The sequence below is a fragment of the Tiliqua scincoides genome, chromosome 3, assembly GCF_035046505.1.
Source record: "Tiliqua scincoides isolate rTilSci1 chromosome 3, rTilSci1.hap2, whole genome shotgun sequence".
Classification (NCBI taxonomy): domain Eukaryota; kingdom Metazoa; phylum Chordata; class Lepidosauria; order Squamata; family Scincidae; genus Tiliqua; species Tiliqua scincoides.
In genome coordinates this window covers 33867204-33887476 of record NC_089823.1, presented here as the reverse complement: position 1 = coordinate 33887476, position 20273 = coordinate 33867204, and the positions used below count along the sequence as shown (strand labels likewise).

General features: G+C 41.8%; 1 protein-coding gene across 1 annotated transcript; it reads right to left on the bottom strand.

Moving 5' to 3' along the window:
* Positions 1-1176: 1176 nt before the first annotated feature.
* Positions 1177-16334, bottom strand: DRD3 (dopamine receptor D3). The gene is made up of 6 exons (XM_066620968.1): positions 16053-16334; positions 7520-7632; positions 6306-6448; positions 5826-6016; positions 2029-2371; positions 1177-1373 (listed from the first exon to the last, which is right to left on the bottom strand). Exons 1-6 carry the CDS (start codon positions 16332-16334, stop codon positions 1177-1179), a joined length of 1269 nt encoding a protein of 422 aa, XP_066477065.1.
* Between the last annotated feature and the right edge of the window lie 3939 nt (positions 16335-20273).

Sequence of the window (20273 nt, the reverse complement as noted above, 5' to 3'; positions counted from 1 at the left end):
CTGGGTGCTAAGCTCAAAATGTTGCCCCGGAAGTGATGTCATGCCTGAGCTTTTTTAAAAGTGAAAATTGGGTGAAAACCTGCCTCGTCCTGCTTGCCACCCACTTGCTCTGCTACCTCCCCCCAGTCAGTGGCATAACTAAGGAATCTATCTGCTACCTAGGGTCAAAGATGATTTGTAGCCCCCCCCCCGCCAGACAAAATCAAAATTAAGTAAATAAATAAAAAGTGTGCCCCTGATTGGTTCAAGACACTGTGCTGGGGTAAAGAGGGATGCTTATTCTCCCCCTGCTAAATATAAGAGGGGTACCGCTTGAAAAAGTGCCTTTTTACTCAGTTAGCAGGGGTAACTATATTATGATACATGGAAATGTGAGCTGACTCATATTATCACCTTACTGGTTTCATTTTGTATCATGATAACATGTCATTGGCTCTCAGAACAATCAGTCTCATAGGTCAGTTTTGAGTTAAGAAAATCCACTTTTTGTTCCATAAGGCTTTTCATTTTCTAATTAATCGGCCATCACTTTTGATAGAATACAAATATTTCAATGCAGTTTGCTTCACTGCATTCAGCATTAAATTACCTTTCCAATGATATATAACATGATCATATATACCAAGATTTTCACAATTTTGGTCGCTAGTGTCAAGGTCAGCTTGTTGCCCCCCTAAAGCTTGATGTCTGGTGCAACTGCTACCCCCTGCACCCCCTTAGCTATGCCACTGAGTGTAATAATAGCCAAGGTTCCTGTTCCCAAGCACTCCCCCAATAATCTCTTCAAAAATTGTCCACAGTAGTTATGTCTCATGGAGGTATCTGTGTCAAAAGAACTTATCCTGACCCTTTAAAGTGCCTCATGGATAGGAACAACTCTGTCACATCCTAGAGCCATTTGGACGTGTGTGTAGTTCAAGTCTGCCAACAGCAAGTGTTGCTGTGTGTTCTTTCTGCACAAATAATTAAAATGGAACACATGAACCCTACTATTGCAGAGGTACTTGCTATAGTGATTGCTGGAGTGAAGCCATAGAAAACTTGAGTCCCTTGTTCCTTCTCTTTCTCTCGCTGATGATTGAGGAAAAGCCATCTAGATGTGTACAGAACCACTTTGGCTGCATCTTATTTGTCACATCCCATATGGTATGTAGCGTGGTGTCATTCTTCAAGCTTTCAGCAATACAGGATCTTGAGGAAAGCTTTTCGGAACTCGTTGTTGAAGGTAGTGTAGATTACAGGGTTGAGGGCACTGTTTACATAACCAAGCCACGTGGTGGCACTGTACAGTTCTGGGGAAATGTGACAAGCTTGGCAGTGGGTATTCAGAATGTGTGTCAAGAAGAACGGTAGCCAGCAGACTATGAATGTTCCTAGGAGCCAAAGGAGAACGACAGATGATGATTATTTTGGCCCAGTAGTGCTTAATTGGAAGTATAAATCTTACCTTACCCAAACCATGCAACCCTGTCTGTCAACATGAAGGCTCATTCACATGACCAAACCAGCCTATTGAGATGGCAGGGAGAATAAGTCTGTGAGGAGCTGAGCATTGTGTTGAAGCCTTTATTTAGGTAGGGAATCTTCACATAGGGAAGCTTTGAGATTCTCTTAGTTATTGGCACGCGTATGTGAATGTTGTTAAAGCAGAAAAGCAATGGAAGAGAGCCAGTAAAACACAGAAAGCACATTTCAGCCAAGGCAGGTAAAACAACAGAATATAATGGAAAAAGATTTTCTAGTGTCATTTTTCTACTAGAAATTTCCACCCTTGCTGCTTTTCCACCTGCAGGTGAAAGATACTCGTGCCCATCTTCTAAGAGGGAAAAGGAGCCGCAGAATGGAAAATGGGCCCGAAAATGGGACAGAAAAGAGTTTAGCACTCCTACTTCACTAAAGCTGTTTTTCAGATAAAACTCATTAAAACTTTTTTGAGAGACTGTAATACAGGCTTTCATGTAATGCCTCCTTTGACCCTCATTCTTGTGCAGATTGCTTTTTAAAAGGGCTTGAAATGATTCTACTCACCCAGTACAATAGCTACCATTTGTGTAGCTTTCCTTTCTCTGAGCTGTATTGTCCTCTGCTGCTGAGAAGGTAGCTTCAGGGAGGTGATGGTTTTGCCATCATTGCCTTTGTGTACTTCTAGGCATTGCTCCTTCGTTTTCCTTCTCACTTTCAGATCAACAGCCTCTTTATTCCCTGTACTTGAGAAGGAAGCTTCATGACAGAAACTGCAGTACTGCTGCAATTCAGTGGGCGTCAGGGGCTTCTTTTCTGCAGGCAGTCTGTGGCCCAGCCGCTTTAGCTGCAAGCAGCATGAAAGTGCATCTGAAGGCCTCTGGTGTGAATCTTTTTTCTCTGTGTGTTGCTGTATGAAAAACAAAAGGCCAAGAACAATAAGTGCTTTAAACATAACCACTTATGGTTAAATAGTCTGGTACAAGAAGTTCTCCCTTCTTGACACCAGAGTGCTGAAATGAATAGGTATGAATCAACAAAATGAAAACCAGTCATAATCCAAAAGTGGGGGTGGGGGGGTGGGGAAAGTTTGTAATCCCCAGCTAAATCTATAATTTTAAAAATCTAATACTTCCTTCATAGATGTAGTAATAGCAGGGCAGTACAACCCTGAATGCCATCTTATGCCATCTTGGGTCCTCTGTTGCCACCTCTGCACTGTTAAAATAAAACCATTATTGTGCTCCTTGCCTGGTTTCTTCAATTATGGAAGTGTGGGCCTTCTGTTTTGGAAGTCCTATGGTTCTGCAATTGGTGAAAGATGCAAGGAGGAAGGTAATCTGTTTTCCACTTGCTTTTAGCATCATTGCAGCTCATGTCTTCAGTATTCTGGGGAGGGAGACAGCAGTGGCAACCAACTTGGGGTGAAGTGCACTCCAAACGTGCTGCATTCCCATCTTGACTCTCCCCCCATCTGCTGCTGATACAACCCATATTGCCTCATCTTATGGATGGGCTATCGAGGAATATTCCACTTCTGCGTCTTATTGCATCTCAGTTTCATTGGAGTGGTATAGAGTCCTGAAATTTTACATCCTCACAGGAAATTTTACATCCTCACTCCATTTCATTGGAGTGGTATAGAGTCCAGAAATTTTACATCCTCACATCTTCTCTCACACTATTGCTCCATTTCTTCTAATCCCCTTAGTCTCTCAGAAAACAATCATGGAAGGAAATGTCATATCTCTAGGTAGCATATTGCGGTATACTATTAGAAGCTAGCTATCTTTGCTTTCAAACTTTGGAAGCGTGCTGTATTTCTACATCTTTTCCCCACTGAGCTAATATTCATGGTTTCTGAACTTTTTGTACTGGTGGCGGCTCCCTTGACCTACTGGGCCATTGGCTGTGGCTCCCCATTAAGGCTACAATCCTATACATTATATAGGGCAGCCTGTTTTTGGCAAGGATTCCACAGTTCCCCTGGCTGGTTTCCACAGCTTTCTGGGGAGCCATGGCACAGTTTGGGAACCACTGCTATAAAGACTAGATGGCTTGGCTCCTGGTTAGCAGAGAACCGATAGCCCAATGACTCACGGAGTGCTGCAGATTACAGAATGTTTATGCGTTGGGGATTCAGGTTAAGGCTGGAACCTCTAATACTTAAAGTATCTGCATGCTAAATAATTTGTAGCTCCTTTTGAAAGTGGCAGTTAAAAACCTCATTTGTAACCAAAGTTAATAGCTGTAGTGGTGTATGTCCACCACCTCTTATTTTAATGCCTAGCTTTGCTGTGAAAGCTTTGGAAGTCCTAATGATATTCTGTATTCCCCACAGTGATTTCTGACACTTCCTTAATATCATGTAGGGTTATAAACCTGAACTAGAAAATAAATAATTGCTCCCACAGGTGAGAGATAAAATTAGTGATTTAAAGGCAAGTAATTTCTCTTGCTAGAGTTTATTACTGCAAAACTGGGGCCTTCCCGTAAGACTTGAGAAAGATTACAGCTTTTTTTTCTTCCCCCTTTCAGGAAGCTATAAGTAGTCATTGTTGCTTATTGTGTACACACTTTTTTCCTTTCTATGCTACCATCATCTATTCTACCATTCACTTCTTTGTGTTTCTTCAAAAACCTACTGAGTCAGAGGTTTCCATGCTTCATACTACAGGTATCCATACCTGGGGTGGAAAAACATCTTGAGGAGGCTGATTGTGAGTGAAAAAAATGGCCAGATGACAAAAAAAATGAAGTAGCTCTTCCTGCAGCCTCCTCGAGGGGAAACCAGGCCAGCGCACTGAGAAGCGCCGGCCTGCAGAGGCTGACAGATGCCTCCATGCCAGCTCCCCCTCAGCCGCTTGTGTCAGCCCGCCTGCGCCGACACAAGTGGAAAAGGTAGGCATTGGGGGGGTGGGGAGGAGGAGGGAGAGAGGCGTACCAGGGTGGGGGGAGGGAGGGCAATGGACAACCCCGGGGGCGGGCGAGGAGAGAAAGGCAGGGCTGGGATCCGGCAGTAATGCTGGATCCCAACCCAGTCCCAAGGAGAACAGAGTGACTTCAAGCCGCTCCGCTCTCCTCGTGCCACTTCAGGAGGTGGTGCAAGTCCAGGGAGACCCATTGTGGCCAGCAGCCCTTACCCAAGGGTAAGGGGAAAGTTTCAACTTGCCTCTGGCTAAGCCGCTGCTGATCACAATCCTGCGCTGGATACAGCACAAGCCTCCTGGCTTGCCTGTTCCAGTGCAAGTTAGGATTGCGCCTATAGTCACCTCTATAACAGTCAGTCTTGTCCTGTATCATAACATTTCCAACTTTCTGAAAAATTGTCTGCCTCTAGCGTCAGATAAGGATCTAGTGCTCAGAGGGAGTAACATTCTTCCTGCATACTGTGTAGTCTTTTCTGCAGTCTAGTAGGACATCCATTGGCAAATGTGAGCCTCAAATGAACTTTTCTCTTGGTTGTGAGAAAGGGTACAATTACAAGTGCACTCTCAACATCCATCCTTAAGGCTCAATAAGTAACTATGTTTTTAATTGTGCAACAGAAATGTTTTTCTTCCATGATTTCCAACGCTGCAAATCCCAACTTCTATGTCATGTAAATCTGCTTTATTATACTATTGTTTTAAGTGGGTTCTTTTGCTGCCTTGAGGGTCCTTTTTAGTTGTATCTAAAGGTGGGGTACAAATAACTTAAATATACTTTTGGGCTGAGGTTCAAATATGAGTTAACTACACAAGGAAAGTATAAAACATTGAACTATCAAGATTCAGTTGAGTGATTAGGTAGTTCACCACTGGATACAATGTTTCTCAAAATTGGAGTATGTGCCTTCCCCTGGGGGCAGGTGGATTAGGAACACAGGACTCTGCTTTATGCTGACCGGAACATTATTGGTCCATCTACTTTGCCACTGACTGACAGCGGCTCTCCAGGGTTTCAGAGTGTTTGCTTTCCCAGTCCTACTTGGAGATGCTGGGATTGAATTCAGGTGGTTCTGAATGTAAAGCATGTGTCTGCCACTGAGCTATGGCACACATGCACTCCCCCCCCCCAAATAAAGAATACTAGTGGCAAATGAACATCACAATTCTTGACTACTGCAGACTCTGAAGATTAAATGGCGCACAGAGTGTGACTATATAGGAGGTAACAGGAAAGGCAGAAGATGTGTTGGTAGACAAAAGGTTGTGTAGTGAGAAGTAGGAGATGGACAGAGTGGGAAATAATGGCTTGGGGATACAGAAGCTGGGCAGGCAGGTATATCTAACAAGATTTTTAGTTTGGTGGGCAGGGGAGTGTAGAAAGAGAGGGTTCTGTTTTGTGACATTTATCAGACATGATTTTGTTCATAGCCATACTTGCTGTTTGTAACAGGCTTTGACATTATGGCTGCTTTTTCTGGTTAGGATTCTCTTCTTCTGTCTTTGCCTCAGCACGATGTAAATTCGGATATACAGCAGCAGGGTCACCAGGAATGGAAGATAGAAGGACACCACAGAGGAGTATATAACAAAGTTGGGATTTGATATGGAACAAATATTGGGATCACCTGAAAGAGAGAAAAGAGAGGGTATAGTAGTAAACCACATGATTTGCTCGCTGTTGAAAAGGCAGCTATGGTCTCATTCCAAGGACAAGCCCAGAATTTTGAAAACAATAAATGTAAAAGCTTGTTGATAGAACCAAAGCACCAAAAATGTAGAGTGAAAAGTTATTGTTGGTGGTTTATTTTTATTTTCTAGCTTTCACCATCATCCATGCTATCTGAGCAGAGAGGAGCATTGATGATAAATGTTTTCAAGCCATAATGGTATAAAGTCCAGGCAGTAAGATATTACCTGTGGTATTGAAGCCAAATAGGAGAGGGCAGGAAACAGCAAATGCCAACAGCCAAACCATTGTAATCATAATGGACACCCTCCTGCAAGAGCTTGGTCCTGTGCGGTACTGATAATGAACAGGCATAACCACTGCAGTGTATCTGCAAAGGGAACCAGCTCCAAAGCAAGAGTGATGAAGATGAAGGAGTTGTTAACAGGGAATGTATGGAAAAGAAGGGGGAAATCAGGAAAATAAGCAAAACGATTGCAGAATAAATACAAGAATGTAGAACAGAAACAAGAATGCAGGATTGAACAGTAACAATAATCAAGAGATGAACAAGACAAACAAAATGAAAAAGGGAACAGAAAAGGACAACAGGGAAGTACGTAGTTATCATCAAAGTTAAATAAAGTTAAATGAACAGTGAATTAAAGTTATACCAAGTAATAACAGAAGGAGATGTCTACAGTATTTTTTTTCTGCACACCTGAGTGAATGTGTGTACTGTATATCTGTCAGGAGGTGTGACAGCATGTAAATAAATGAAAAACAGCTTCTGGAGAATGCAATTCTAAATGAAGGTGAAATGAGAGGAGGAGGAGGAGTGCTTAACTCTTTCCCTGTTACATATTTTCTGCTTAAAATCTCAGGTGCCCATATTTCTTCTGGATTTCAAAAAATGTGTGATTTGGAATGTAAAAGAAAATGGCCAGAGGAAAGGATTGAGGACCAAATCCTATCCAATTTTTCCATTGCCAGTGCAGCTGAAACCAATGGGGCGTGTGCTCCATCCTGCAGTGGGGAGGCAGTCACAGAGGCCTCATCAAGGTATGGGAACATTTGTTCCCTTACTTTGGGTTTGCATTGGGGCGACACTGATGCTGGAAAGTTGGGTTGGAAAGGATGGGGCCCTAAGTGTCCCTTCCTTGCCTCCAATCCATTCAAAATTGCAGTTTTCCAGGCTGATTTTTCAGAGGAAAAAACTAGTTTACAAGTGTAATGTCATCACGTAATTTCCTGGGTTTACTTTACCACAAAGTAATTTACTACAAAGTAAAATGCTGGGAAATTTATATATGTAGAAAAATGTCATATGTGACATAAACATTAGCTAAGTTGTCTTTACTACATTCATCCCTAACACTTAAATTCAACCCACTTTCCCCATTTAGCCTACCCATTAGTCTTTCTTACATCCTAACTTACAGTTCTGCTCTTTGGTTCTTACCTGTCAATGCTGATAGCACAGAGATTTAAAATGCTGGCTGTGCACATCATCACATCCATAGTTACAAATATATCACAGCAGACACGGTTGAAATTCCAAACTCCACCCGTCACCTGAGTATCAATCACAAAATGTCACTATTCACACCGAAAACAAATACACTGCATTTGCACATTTCCTGTCGGGATTTGTTAAATTGTTTTAGATGAACATTAATGAATGAAGTCTAGCAGTTCTCCAGAGAGACAATGTTCCCTGAGTCACAGAAAGAGGAAATTGCTGTACCTGATAGTACCTGGGTTTCAAGATTACAAAACAGAAAATCAAAGGAAAAATGTTGGGACCATGGCTTTCTCCCTTTCCACTGAAAAAGGTACTGAAAATGAATAACTGGTAGGGAAATTTGGAGTGAAGAACAATACTGTAGCAAAATTAATGCTACGAAATCTGATTTGCAGATGATGTAACCAGGGCCGGCCCATCCATGAGGCCAAATGAAACGGTTACCTCAGGCAGCAAATTGGTGAGGGGCACGCTCCCTATGTGCCTACTTGCCTCCAGTGCTTCTCCTTTTCCTTCAAGAAACAAAATGGGAGACAGCCATCTTCCTATAAGTAGAGTGAAATGATTTTTGGGATGACGTATGTACTCTTCAAGAGACAACTCCTGGGGAAATTGAATGGGGTGGGGTGGGTCATGAAACATTAACTAAATTGACCCAGCTCACTGCAGCTTTATTTCTCATTCTGTTATTTAAAAAAAAAAAAGATATGTCAATCCCCATGCACACTGTTCGTTCAAGTGTATCCTAGCAGGACTTGAGAGACATTTTGAATATCCATGAGAAGTCGGCACTCATGCGTTTTAATGGCCTTTGGTCTCTGGCCTTTGGTCTCTGGCCTGTTTGATGTACCTGGGATCTTTCTGTAGAGTCTTTTCTCACCTCCAGTAAACCAAAGGGCATTGTTCAATAATTCCTTTGAAATCTTAACCAGCTTCCTCGCCTGTATATGTTTTATTGATAGCAACTAGCCAGGTGGTATATTTTGCTATAGGAAAAGGGTTGCTTTCACTGACTGCTCTGCTTCCTCCCTTTCCAACAGTTAGCATGTATTTGTTTAACCCAGGGGTGTCCAAAGTTTTTGGCAGGAGGGCCACATCTTCTCTCTGACACTGTGTTGGGGGCCGGGGGGGAAGGAAAGAATTAATTTACATTTCAAATTTGAATAAATTTACATCCGTTAACATAAATGAATAGATTAAAGATGAACTTACATGAATGAATGAAGGTCATGAAATAGCTCAAGGCCTATAAAAGGCCTTGCACAAAGCAAGGCTGGCCTTTCCTTTTCTGCTGCTACTGCATCACAGATGTGAAACAGCAAGCAGTGGAGGGAGCCCTCATCGCACAGCTCACGTGAGAGGTCAAACAGTTGCTCTCAAGTTGAGAGCAGTTGTGTTGGGCCACTGTGGGCTCCAACAAATCACTGGAGGGCCAGAGGCTCATTGGAGACTGGGAGCTCTCTGAGGGCCGCATTGAGAGGCCTCGAGGGCCACAAGTGGCCCCAGGGCCGGGGTTTGGGCACCCCTGATTTAACCTATACAGTCCCATGAAAATGCAGTTTGTTGACTCTCCAATTCCCTCTTTCCCCTTCTAAGCTTTACTAGTGCAACAGAGAAGCTTTGCAAATAAATTGCCACTTAGCTGTTTGCATTAATTTCTCATTGGCTTGGCCATGGGTTGGCCCCCTCCTGCAGTTCTAATCTGCTTCATTTAAATATAGAGGTTGTTCCATGAAGTTGTAAACAGAGGGAAAATATTGCTGAGATGGCTTGGTACTGAGGAATTTAATTTACCTCAGTACTGTTCATGAGAAATAATTTGGCACCACTGTGACCGCCAGAAGACTTCTCCGAAGCAACACAACTAAAGGCAATTAAAAAGGGCATGACTCAGTGAAATATTTCTCATGCTGTAGCTTTGCTTTAGGCCTGTGGAAATGCCTCACAGGCATGAGAGATCTTTCCCTGTTACTGATTTTAATACTACTGCTATTTAAAAAACAAAATGTGAATGAGTGATTGAAACGGGAAGCATCTGTTCAGCCACCCTTCATGGTCCTATAGCCCTGGGATTGATTTGCTCATCATTATTCATTATTGTTTTGTTACATGCCAACTTTCTCACTGAGAGGCAAATGCATGTTATTAGACAGAGAGGGATTTGCTGCAAATGCACAAAAAACGATCCAAATTTCCTTCATTTGTATATGTGCTTTTATCTGTTTTTAAATTATGTTGTTAATCTGTTTTTTAATTATGTTGTTTAATCTGTTTTTAACCTGTTGTAAGCCGCCTTGAGTCCCTTCGGGGAGAAAGGCGGGGTAAAAATAAAGTTGTTGTTGTTGTTTGTTGTTATTATTCATTGCTATCCCCCCCCCCCGGCAAAAGTCCAGAATATTATATTTTTTCTTAAAATGTCAATGAAGGCTCCACAGTATTTTGCCACATTCTAAGTCATTTTGCATCCAATTGGCATCTGATACATGAATGCTACAGTCAAAGGAGTTCTTTTGTGCGTATGGCCTTTAGAAGACTCTCTTTATTATGAGTTTATATTCCAAGTACTGTACAACTTTTGGAAATACTCAAACTTAAGTTAAATTGAAGACAGAGACTGCTGGCATGAGAAAGGGTCAAACAAAGCTTTTAAGAATAATTTCCAATGTACCATAATATTTGAATCCACACAGCCCGTCTCTTGGAATGATTCTTATAAATGCAGGTATGTGAAAGGATGCCATTAGAATCTGTCATTCATGAACTGAGCAATGAAAGACAGTGCCATGAACTAGATCTATCTGGAAATCTAGCCTATTCACAGATCTGTCTGAACATTTTCAGACAGGGCAGGAGATCTGGTTTAGAGGGTAGAGCCTCCATTACTCCAAAGATAACATCTGAAGGTCGCCAGTTTGAGGCCACTGGCAGTTCCGTGAATGGCGAGACCTTGAAGCAGCTGACAAGCTGAGCTGAGTTATTCTACCTGCTCTTTGGTGTGAGCGAAGAAGCATCTTAGCTGCCCTTCAAGGGAGAGATGAAGGAGCTGCTTGTCAGACAGCATGGGAGGCAACTGGGGGCCAGAAGTGATACCAGACTGTGAAAGATCCATCTGAAATGTTGTGCGGTTCTTGAAAGATAGACCTTTCTGTTATTGTAAAAATCCCCTCGGGGGTTTAGAGATAGCTTGCCTATGTGAACTGCCTTGAATAAAGTCAGAGGAGTAATCTGATGACCAGAGGTCTGGTCTAGAGGGTAGAGCCTCCATTTGCCTGAAGATAACATCCACAGGTCGCCAGTTCGAGGCCACTGGCACCGTGTGACCTTGAAGCAGCTGACAAACTGAGCCGAGTTATTCCATCTGCTCTGAGCGTGGGAGGATGGAGGCCAGAATGTGAAACCAGATCAGAAAGAAACATCTGAATGTTGTGGTTCTTGAAAAGATAGAACCTTCTTTCAATTGTAAAAATCCCTACAGGGATTTAAATAGCCTGCCTATGTAAACCGCCTTGAATAAAGTCTTGAATAAAGACCAAGAAAGGTGGTATATAAATACCTGTATTATTATTATTATTATTATTATTATTATTATTATTATTATATAAATATCAGTGTTATTATTATTATTTTGCACATTGAAATGAAATGCTGTCACACACATGCTTTTCCAGGAATCTGTCTCCTGTCTGCACCCACACCAATAATTCTGTCTGTCACTGTGGACTTTCTTTCAGTTCTGTAACTGAAGAACTGGCCTGGGGTGGGGGTTGCATCAATTTAAGATTTTGGGGGTTTGTTGAGTGAAGGAGGAGATTCTTAGTGAGGTTTAAGGGCCCAGGCTTGGGGCCAAAATACACAGTAAAAGGAACATACAATTATTGCTGCTATGCTTTGATTTTTTTCAGTGCTAATAGGAGCCGGGGGAATGATAGGACAGGGAGAAAAGCTTTAGCCTTCTTTGCCCTGCCATGGTCCTGAGCTGGACTGAAGGCCATTGGGGCTCCTAATTGTACTTTTTAAAGGCATAGAAATACTATCTTTTTCATGTTTTATTTGACCCTTGGATATTCAAAAGACTGCAGCATATTTTGAGAACATTTGTTGGTGTTACTTTTTATACCTTACTATACCCATACCAGTGTTATCACCACAGCCTAGTGTTTTCCCATCTCCCACCACTTTTAAGCAAAGAGATATATGCACCTGACGTGTAGGCCCATTTGTTTTTAATAGAAGTTGCTCTATGTGCGGAACCAAAAAGTTGGGTAGAAATATGTGTTCCTGAGGATTAGTTTCATGTGGCCTTTGAGACTGTGTCCATTTATCCTCCCTAAATGGTTTCCCTGCTGGACAATGTTCTATTCGGATTGCAGAGTCCATATAGAGTCAGTGTGGCAAACTGTGTCAGAGTAGGCCCAGATCACCTTGGGTGATTTTGGACCAGTTACCATCTCTGAGCTTAACTAGACTTTTCTAGGAGAGGAAAAAATCATGTGCACTGCCCCAATAACTAGGGTATTGGACACCCAGGGCAGGGCACTCAAAGTGAAGGATGGAACTGGCCTCCTCCTCGAGATCCCCAGGTGGAAGCCAGGTCTATCCTACGCCAGAGGATCTCAAGGTGGAGGCCAGGTCTACCCTTCAGTTCCAGCAGCCTCTCAAAGTGTAGAGTTGGCCTTCACCTTGAGATCCCTGGGGGTCACCAGGTCTATCACCTGCTCAGTGGTGTGTTTTGACACCCCAGGTGTACTTGACTCCTGGGATGAACCACCCCCTGTCCTGCCCTTGCTACATTACTGCATTGCCCTGCATTCTGTGGAGGAAGGTGCAGAAAAAACCTAACAAATAAATCAAAGTAGAGGGCAAGCACAAAAACGGGAATCCACTGGGTTTAAACAGGTGGGCTGAAATTCAGTCTTATTTACATCAATCCACATTTCCAAATTGGAAGCAACTCCACTGAAACCAGTGCAATTACTGGCAGTTGGAAATCATATTAGAGATCTAATTTATTTTCATTAGCTATTTTTAGCCTCATTACATATAATGGATTCAGTAGAGTTTATTTTTATGTAATTGTGTTTTAAATTGCAGCCTAAGGTATTCAGCCATATCTCCTTCTAAAACAGATATGTTTAATGGACTAAAATTACCATCCAAATCTTTTTAGAAAACATGTAGTTGTTGTATGACTAATTGAAAATATTTGATCATTGCATGAATAATGTCTGCAGCACATTGACTTGGAACTTTTTACCTCTACTTTATCCTTTTTTTGTAGTGTTTTATTTTCATAGCAGGCAGTTAAATATGATTGGCATCCCGGAACTGTAACAGTAACAGACTTTCACTTAAGCCAGAACAGTGTCAACTTTTCTGAGAACAAATCTACTTTTGATCTTTTATGGGTTACAGGTACTGACAAGAAGACAAAATCTACATGATTCCTTGTTCCTATTATTGTGTTTTTTGAATAAAGGCTGTCTGTCTTCATCCACTGGTTTGCACACCCAGGTGATATTTCTTGGCTTCCAGGGCAGAATGTACTACTTAATGGACTGGAAAATATATGGTCTGGAGGAAAGCTCTTAGCAATAACCTGAAGACATTTTCATCAAGGGCATGTGGGCAAGTTGAAGTCGCATGCACTCCTCAAGTGGGAACATTTGTATTGATCCAGCTGGATATTCTTGCCTTCTTTGCCATCCAGGACTGAATTCTTTTACCCCCAATCCAGCAATTGCAATCAATGTATGGAGAGGTAATTTTTGTAAAAGAAATGGTTCTTCCAAGTGCTGAAAAGTGTGGATGGGGTGGAGAAGTGTGTGTCTGATAGCAGGAGCAGCATAGATACTATGCTTTATTTTAAAGTGTATATCTTCTAAAATTTGAGTTGGCTAACAACTAGGGAAAGCACATCTTGACATCTGCTCAGCTTTCTGCTGCTCCCATGTTACTTTGGATCTTGCCCTTGTTGGAATTTGGGCGCAGTTCCTCCTGCAGATATTGGGGGGGGGGGTTTCACGGTACAGATACCTGAGACACTGCCCTCCATAGGCAGTATGCCCCTTTGTGCAAGTTCCTTCCTCTTGCATGTTCCTCTTTCTCCCTGACCACTGAAGGAGAAGGGTGCAGCCTCCTGAGCTCTCTCTGAATAGAGGTAGCCATTACTGGACAAGTACTCACCCATTCACACAAAACACAGCTATAAGGATCTTTGTTCCATGTGGTAGAAGCCTCTGACACTTAGAAGATGTATATGCTCCAGAAACTATTTCTTTTGAAACTTTGACTGCCTCTGCTCCTGTGTGTGTTTATGGATAGCAGCAAACTAGCTGGGTGGTGGAATTTTCTAAAGGAAAAGGGTTCACTTGCTAGAACCCTGGCATCCCATTTTTCCAACAGGCCTTTGCCTTTAATTTTGAATTTGCAGTATCCCCTCCATGGCTCATCAAATTCCAGGTCTGTGGGTAGGTAATATTTATTTAAGGAAGTTGTTCATTCCAAGTAGGCAAAAGTTTCTAAACTTTAAAATAACAATTCTTGTTCAAGTTATATGTTTCTGATACCAGCAATTCATATAAAATAATATACACAGAGGCACTAGGGTTTGGTGAAAGGATTGTGGAAGTTTTTGTATAATTAGGAGCAAATCACTGATTTTCCATTGATTTCTTTGATGCTCTACCTGGAGACATGGCAGCTTTGTCTATTAAGAAGGGCTGGCTATACCTACATCTAATTCCTGAAAATATGAGCTATCTGCTTCAGGGCCTCTGAGAGGAATTTTATCAGGGGGTACAAAGTTTCTTTTGGGCCTGTTCCCAAAAAGGGTGGGAATGAAACAGAGTGGGGGGTGGCAATGGGGGCAAAACAGGCAGGGGGGAAGTGGCAACAGGCAGAATAGTCTTTGGAGTCCAGGTCTAACGCCTTCACAATGCAGAGCTCAGGTCTACCTGTCTGCTCGGCATTGGCAGGCAGCTAGATACAGTAATACAGAAAACCAAACACACTCCTAAAGTCTCTCTAAAAACTTTCAAATATAGAAAATCATTGCAGGAGATTAGTGTCGTATTTAGGCTTATACTCGAATGGAAAGTGTCCTGTGTACACCAAAATGGACTTCTGCGGTAGCTGCAGTCCCTCAGCTGTGTCACTGAGCTCCTATACACTCCTTCATGGTTAGTCAGTTTCCTCCCAGATGTGACACTGTTAAGGAATGTATGCATTCCTGGACCTGGTGTGTATGGCTTGTGGCAGTAGTCATCACCATGTGCCCATGTTATCCCACATCCCGCATGAGTCTGGTTGAGATTGGAAAATGGAAGATCCCAGGAAATTTCTGGGTCCCCTCCTTTGGCTCCTAGGCCCCCTTTCTGACCTTGGGCCTGGGTAAAAATTACCCCCTTTACCCCCCTCTCCTCAGCCCTGATCTGCTTCATATTGCCTATCACTTTTTAAGTAAAGCTTTAACAGGAACTGCTCATTTGATGGACTTCTAACTACATCTGCTGAGCTCATCTCTGTTCTGAACCTTTTTCAGCCCTATCTTTCTGACTTCAGCTATTGAATATGACCATACTATTAAGCTGAAACCAAGCCTCCTGCTGTGAATCCTACTAACAGATCTCTAGCAATGGTTTTTGTTTTGTTTTTTTTAAACTTCAGAAATTAGTTATAAGGAACTTCTTAATGTCTGCAAAGTGCTTTGAGTTCTTGAACTGAAAAGTAGAGTATAGTGCAAAATATTAGTGGTCAGAAAAAAAAAAGATTAGATTTCTAGTTTTTGATTTTTTTCCCATTGGCTAAAATCTCCCTTCTTTCTTTCTTTCTTTCTTTCTTTCTTTCTTTCTTTCTTTCTTTCTTTCTTTCTTTCTTTCTTTCTTTCTTTCTTTCTTTCTTTCTTTCTTTCTTTCTTTCTTTCTTTCTAATAGTGAAAGTTGATGCTTTACATTCCTTTTGTTTCTTTATTTAGATACATGACCCACTTGTACGAATGTGTACATGATGCTGGGTTCCTACCAGAAGAGCATGACTCAGGCCAGTGTTGTGACTTTGAACTTGGACTGATCACAAGAGGCCTCAAGGAAGGCCACACTTTGGTTTTTCAGAGTGATTGCCCCACCCAACCCCCACTCTAGTTTGCTGGCTTGGAAGAAGCCTCACCTTGCTTTAACTCAGCATTTTCAACCTTTTTCATCTTGTGGCACACTGACAAGGCACTAAAATTGTCAACGTACACCATCAGTCTTATGATAATTGACAAGGCAGACCACGCTGCTGGTAGGGGGCTCACATCCCCTAATGGCCTTACTAATAAATGATCTTCCCCCGAACTCCTGTTGCACACCTGTAGAACAGTCATGGCACACCAATGTGCCCTGGCACACTGGTTTAAAATTGCTGCTTTCAAGAATCTCTCCATCATGTATAAATGTGAAAAAACTAGACTGGCAGCCTAAATGGTACTTACCTCAAGGTATACTACCCATGGCATCACCAAAGTGGCCACAAGCAGATCTGCTACTGCCAAGCTGACCACAAGGTAGTTGGTGGTGGTTTGTAAGTTGCGTTCCCTCAGAACTGCCAAGCAGACCAGAATATTTCCAAAAACAATGGCCACAATCAAGATGCAGTAACAAAGGGCGTAATAGGTGTGAGACTGTGGCGATGCAGCTCCTGTGGCGTTATCTTGCCAGTGTGGGACTGATGTTGTAGAATTGGGATGACTACTGATTCTACTGAAAGCTGTCATCGTGAAAGAAAGGGAGATCTGGGAAAAAGAGAAATCTGATGAAAATGTATACTGAGCAGCAAGAATAAAGTGTGTGTTGCTAATATTTTTCTAGCCACCATGCAGCCCTGAGGTAAGGGAACAAATGTTTCCTTACCTTGAGGAGGTGTCTGTGAGCCTCCCGCCCCCCTGCAGGATGCAGTGCATACTCCATTGGCATGGCTGCATGAGCACTGGAAAGTTAGATAGATTAGGCCATAAGAAAATTTGCATTAGGTACACCCACATTTATGCATGCTCACATTTGCAGAGCTGAGATTGCTCTCAAGCAAAGCGAATTGATAAGAGTACTGACATATTTAAGAAGGGACTGGTTGAGGTTTGACCTGCAGTCAGTGAAATAAGGCCCAATTCTATCCAACACTGATGTAGTCACAATGCAGTCCTGAGATAAGACAACAAACTTTCCCTTACATTGAGGAGGCCTCCTGACTGCCTCCCCACTGCAAGATGCAGCGCACGGCCCATTAGCATGGTTGCATCAGTGCTGGTAGGTTGGATAGGATTGGGCCCTAACTGTTATTAATCATCTTCCACGAATACCAGATTGCTTAGTTCTTAAAGCACATACAGAAACTGAGACTTCCATAACTGCGTACCTTAGTCATCTTTGTTTGGAACATACTGCTCACTTCTGCTTGTGGTTTATTTCTAACTACAATCTGGATTATCATTTTTGTATTATATAAAAGGGCAGGAGGTCTGGTCTAGAGGGTAGAGCCTCCGTCTGCCTGAAGATAACATCCACAAGGTCGCCAGTTCGAGGCCACCGGCACCGTGCGACCTTGGAGCAGCTGACAAGCTGAAGCCGAGCAATTCCATCTGCTCTGAGCGTGGGAGGATGGAGGCCAGAATGTGAAGCCAGATCGGAATGAAACACCTTGAATGTAGTCGTTCTTGAAAGAAAGAACCTTCTTTGAAATTGTAAAAATCCCTATTTAATAAGGGATTTAATTAAGCCTGCCTATGTAAACCGCCTTGAATAAAGTCTTGAATAAAGACCAAGAAAGGCGGTATATAAATACCTGTTATATTATTATTATTATTAATCTTGTACCCTGACTTTCCACTCTCAGAATGGAGGCACTCAAGACAACTTTCATACATCAAATAAAACAGTAACCTTAAATTCAGTAAACAAACACAAACCAGAAAAGCAGAAAGGTAACAATAAAAAAATTAAAGAGCCCCAAATACAGGTATAAGTAAAATCTCTGCAGCAGGCAACTTAAATGTTTTCCAGAACATAACAGACTTCAAGCAGTGGTGGTGGTCACAGAATGGGAGCCAAACAAGTCTCCAAGATCAGGGAGTGTCACTTTTTAGGCAATATAGACAGAAAGGTTTTCTTTTGCATTCCCACCAACTCCAACTTGGAAGGTAAAAGAGAGTGTAAAATGCAATTTGGGGGCATGGGCGTATTCATACACAGAGACAGTGCTACAATATGTGAAACAGACCAGTAATCAGTGAACATGATCAGGAAGAAACATGCTTCCCTAATCCTACCATAGTCTCAATTCTTGCAGTGGTGTTTTGTAGCAACTGAAATGTCCAATCTTCAAAGGCATTCTCATATAGAGCATGTTACTGTAATCCAGTCTAGATGTAACTAAGGTGTGAGTTAGGAAGCTTTTGTGGCTAGGGTATGGAGGACATTAAAGCACTGCAGGGATAAGACTGTATGGTCTTCAAGATCCTTCCAGTCCATTGTCTAACGGCTAATTCATTCACATACACTTCACATTACTTGATAGGTCATTGATTGATGCTGATAACTGAGCTTGTGAACTGCCTCACAAAACATCTTGTGCTGGGTGGGGTGTGTGTGTGTGTGTTTGTGTGTGCTGGCCGCACCGGGTGATGCGCACAGGAGGGGTGAAGTGCACTAGTGACCAAAATTGCTAAAATTGCAGTTTATAGGAAGAATACCATCATGCTATATAGCAGGGGTGACCAAACTTTCAACTTTAGAGATCCTGGACCTTTAACAATTGTATATAATTGTAGCTTGTCATCTCACAGATGACAAGCTACACCTGCTGAAATTCTCTCTTCTACACAATTGTTAAAGGTCCAGGATCCTTAAAGTTGAAAGTTTGCCCACCCCATTATATATCATTTGATGCACAATTTACAGCAAAATACAATTAAAAAATGAGTGAAATATCTTCATTCTATCAAAAGTTATGCTCAAAAAACCAGAAAACAAAATTGCAACCGTCTTATGTAACTATAAATTACATTTCCTTAATTCAAAATTAATGAGACTAATTGTTCAAAGAGCCAGTGAGATGTTATGACACAGCATGGAACCAATAAGGTGTTTGTAGGTGACACCCGGTGGGGAGAAGAGTGACACTACTAGTGACCAAAATCTCTAAAATTGTGATTTGTAGGAATAATACCATCATGTTATATACTATTCGATGTGTAATTTATAGCAGAATGCAATAAAAAAACCACATTTAAATATGTGTTCTATCAAAAGGTATAGCCAAAAAACCAGTGAGGCGGGGCAATGGTACATCACCACACCCACCACCCAGGTTATTGCTCCACCCACTACATGGGAGGAGATCCATCATGGGGGTGATGTGCTGGGTGACACAAACCCTAGTGTTGCCACTGGTGCTGGGGATCTGTTTATGGTGTTTGGTCTGTGATATATGTTTCAGGCATGCAAGTCCCCATCTGACATTGCAAAAATCCCTGCTCTTTCCAATAAATCAAAAACAGGTAGCAAAAGCAGCATGGCATCAACTTAACATTCAGTGCTAACTGACTACTAGTTCCTGACAAAAATGGTTTATTGGAAGTTGCATCTGAGTCAACACACACAGATTAAATACTTGTATACTTGCATCACTTCTCACATTTCTGCCCACAGTGTGTCTTTGAAATCAAGCTCCAATTTTCTTCATCTTTGCAATTGCTAATGTTCAATGAGTGATATCCTACTCATTGAAAGAGCAAAACAGTCTGCCCAGCACACTTTATAGCAATCACTTTGGCATCAGGAATGCTACTGGGTGGCATAGCTGTAATATGGTCCTAGTTACACACGCACAATCCATTTGCACATTCTAAAAACAGATGGAACTGAACCAAAATGATGCCAAAGATTCTTTTTACTGGAGAAATTTGCTTGTAACATAATACATTTTAGAGTTTGCTCTTTCAGCTCACTGTGCAGCTTAAACACTGTAGTTGGTACAAAGTAATTGGTTCTGTACTAATAATTGTTATTGGACCATTTGGGACCCCCCATCTCTCTCTCTCTCTCTCTCTCTCTCTCTCTCTCTGTGTGTGTGTGTGTGTGTGTGTGAGAGAGAGAGAGAGAGAGAAAACCTCCATATGTTCTCTTCTACCATCTTTTCCCCCATTATATCATTCACACTCTGTGCCCTTTATTTCCTTTTGTTCCCTCTATCACCTTTTCCCCTGTTTCTCTTGCTGCCTTTCAAATTTAGGAATTTCCTCCCTTATGAAATGGCAATAATGTCAGGGGAAATGCCTGATGAAAACAATTTCCTTAGAAGTCCAGGGCTCATCAGTTTTAAGTCAGATTCTATGTACATACGGTACTTTGTTCTGATAGTGCACATAGCATGTGTTAGGAGCCTGAATTTCAACATTCAGAGATACTAGATACTCGGATTTCACCCAGTTATTTTAATTATAGCATCATCTTTAAAATAATAACACTCTTCTTCCAAGATGATTTTCTCCTCTGACAGGAAATAATCTTTTCTGCTTTGAAAACTGTCATTTGTAACATATGCAGTACTCTCAAGCAGCAGAAGCCTTTTTAGTGCTGCATTGAAACTAAGGGATTTAAAGCAAAATTCCTTCAACATTATCTGAGTTACTTTACCAATTACAGAAATGGAAAAGCAT

Bases quoted from the DNA above. Each gene is read 5' to 3' on its own strand.
- DRD3 (XM_066620968.1), bottom strand. From the start codon at position 16,334: ATGACAGCTTTCAGTAGAATCAGTAGTCATCCCAATTCTACAACATCA. The intron at 6,017-6,305 runs GTAATATCTTAC...TCTCTCTTTCAG, and splicing joins ATTTGGCTTCAATACCACAG to GTGATCCCAATATTTGTTCC. The intron at 1,374-2,028 runs GTGAGTAGAATC...TTTGGCTCCTAG, and splicing joins AATGGTAGCTATTGTACTGG to GAACATTCATAGTCTGCTGG.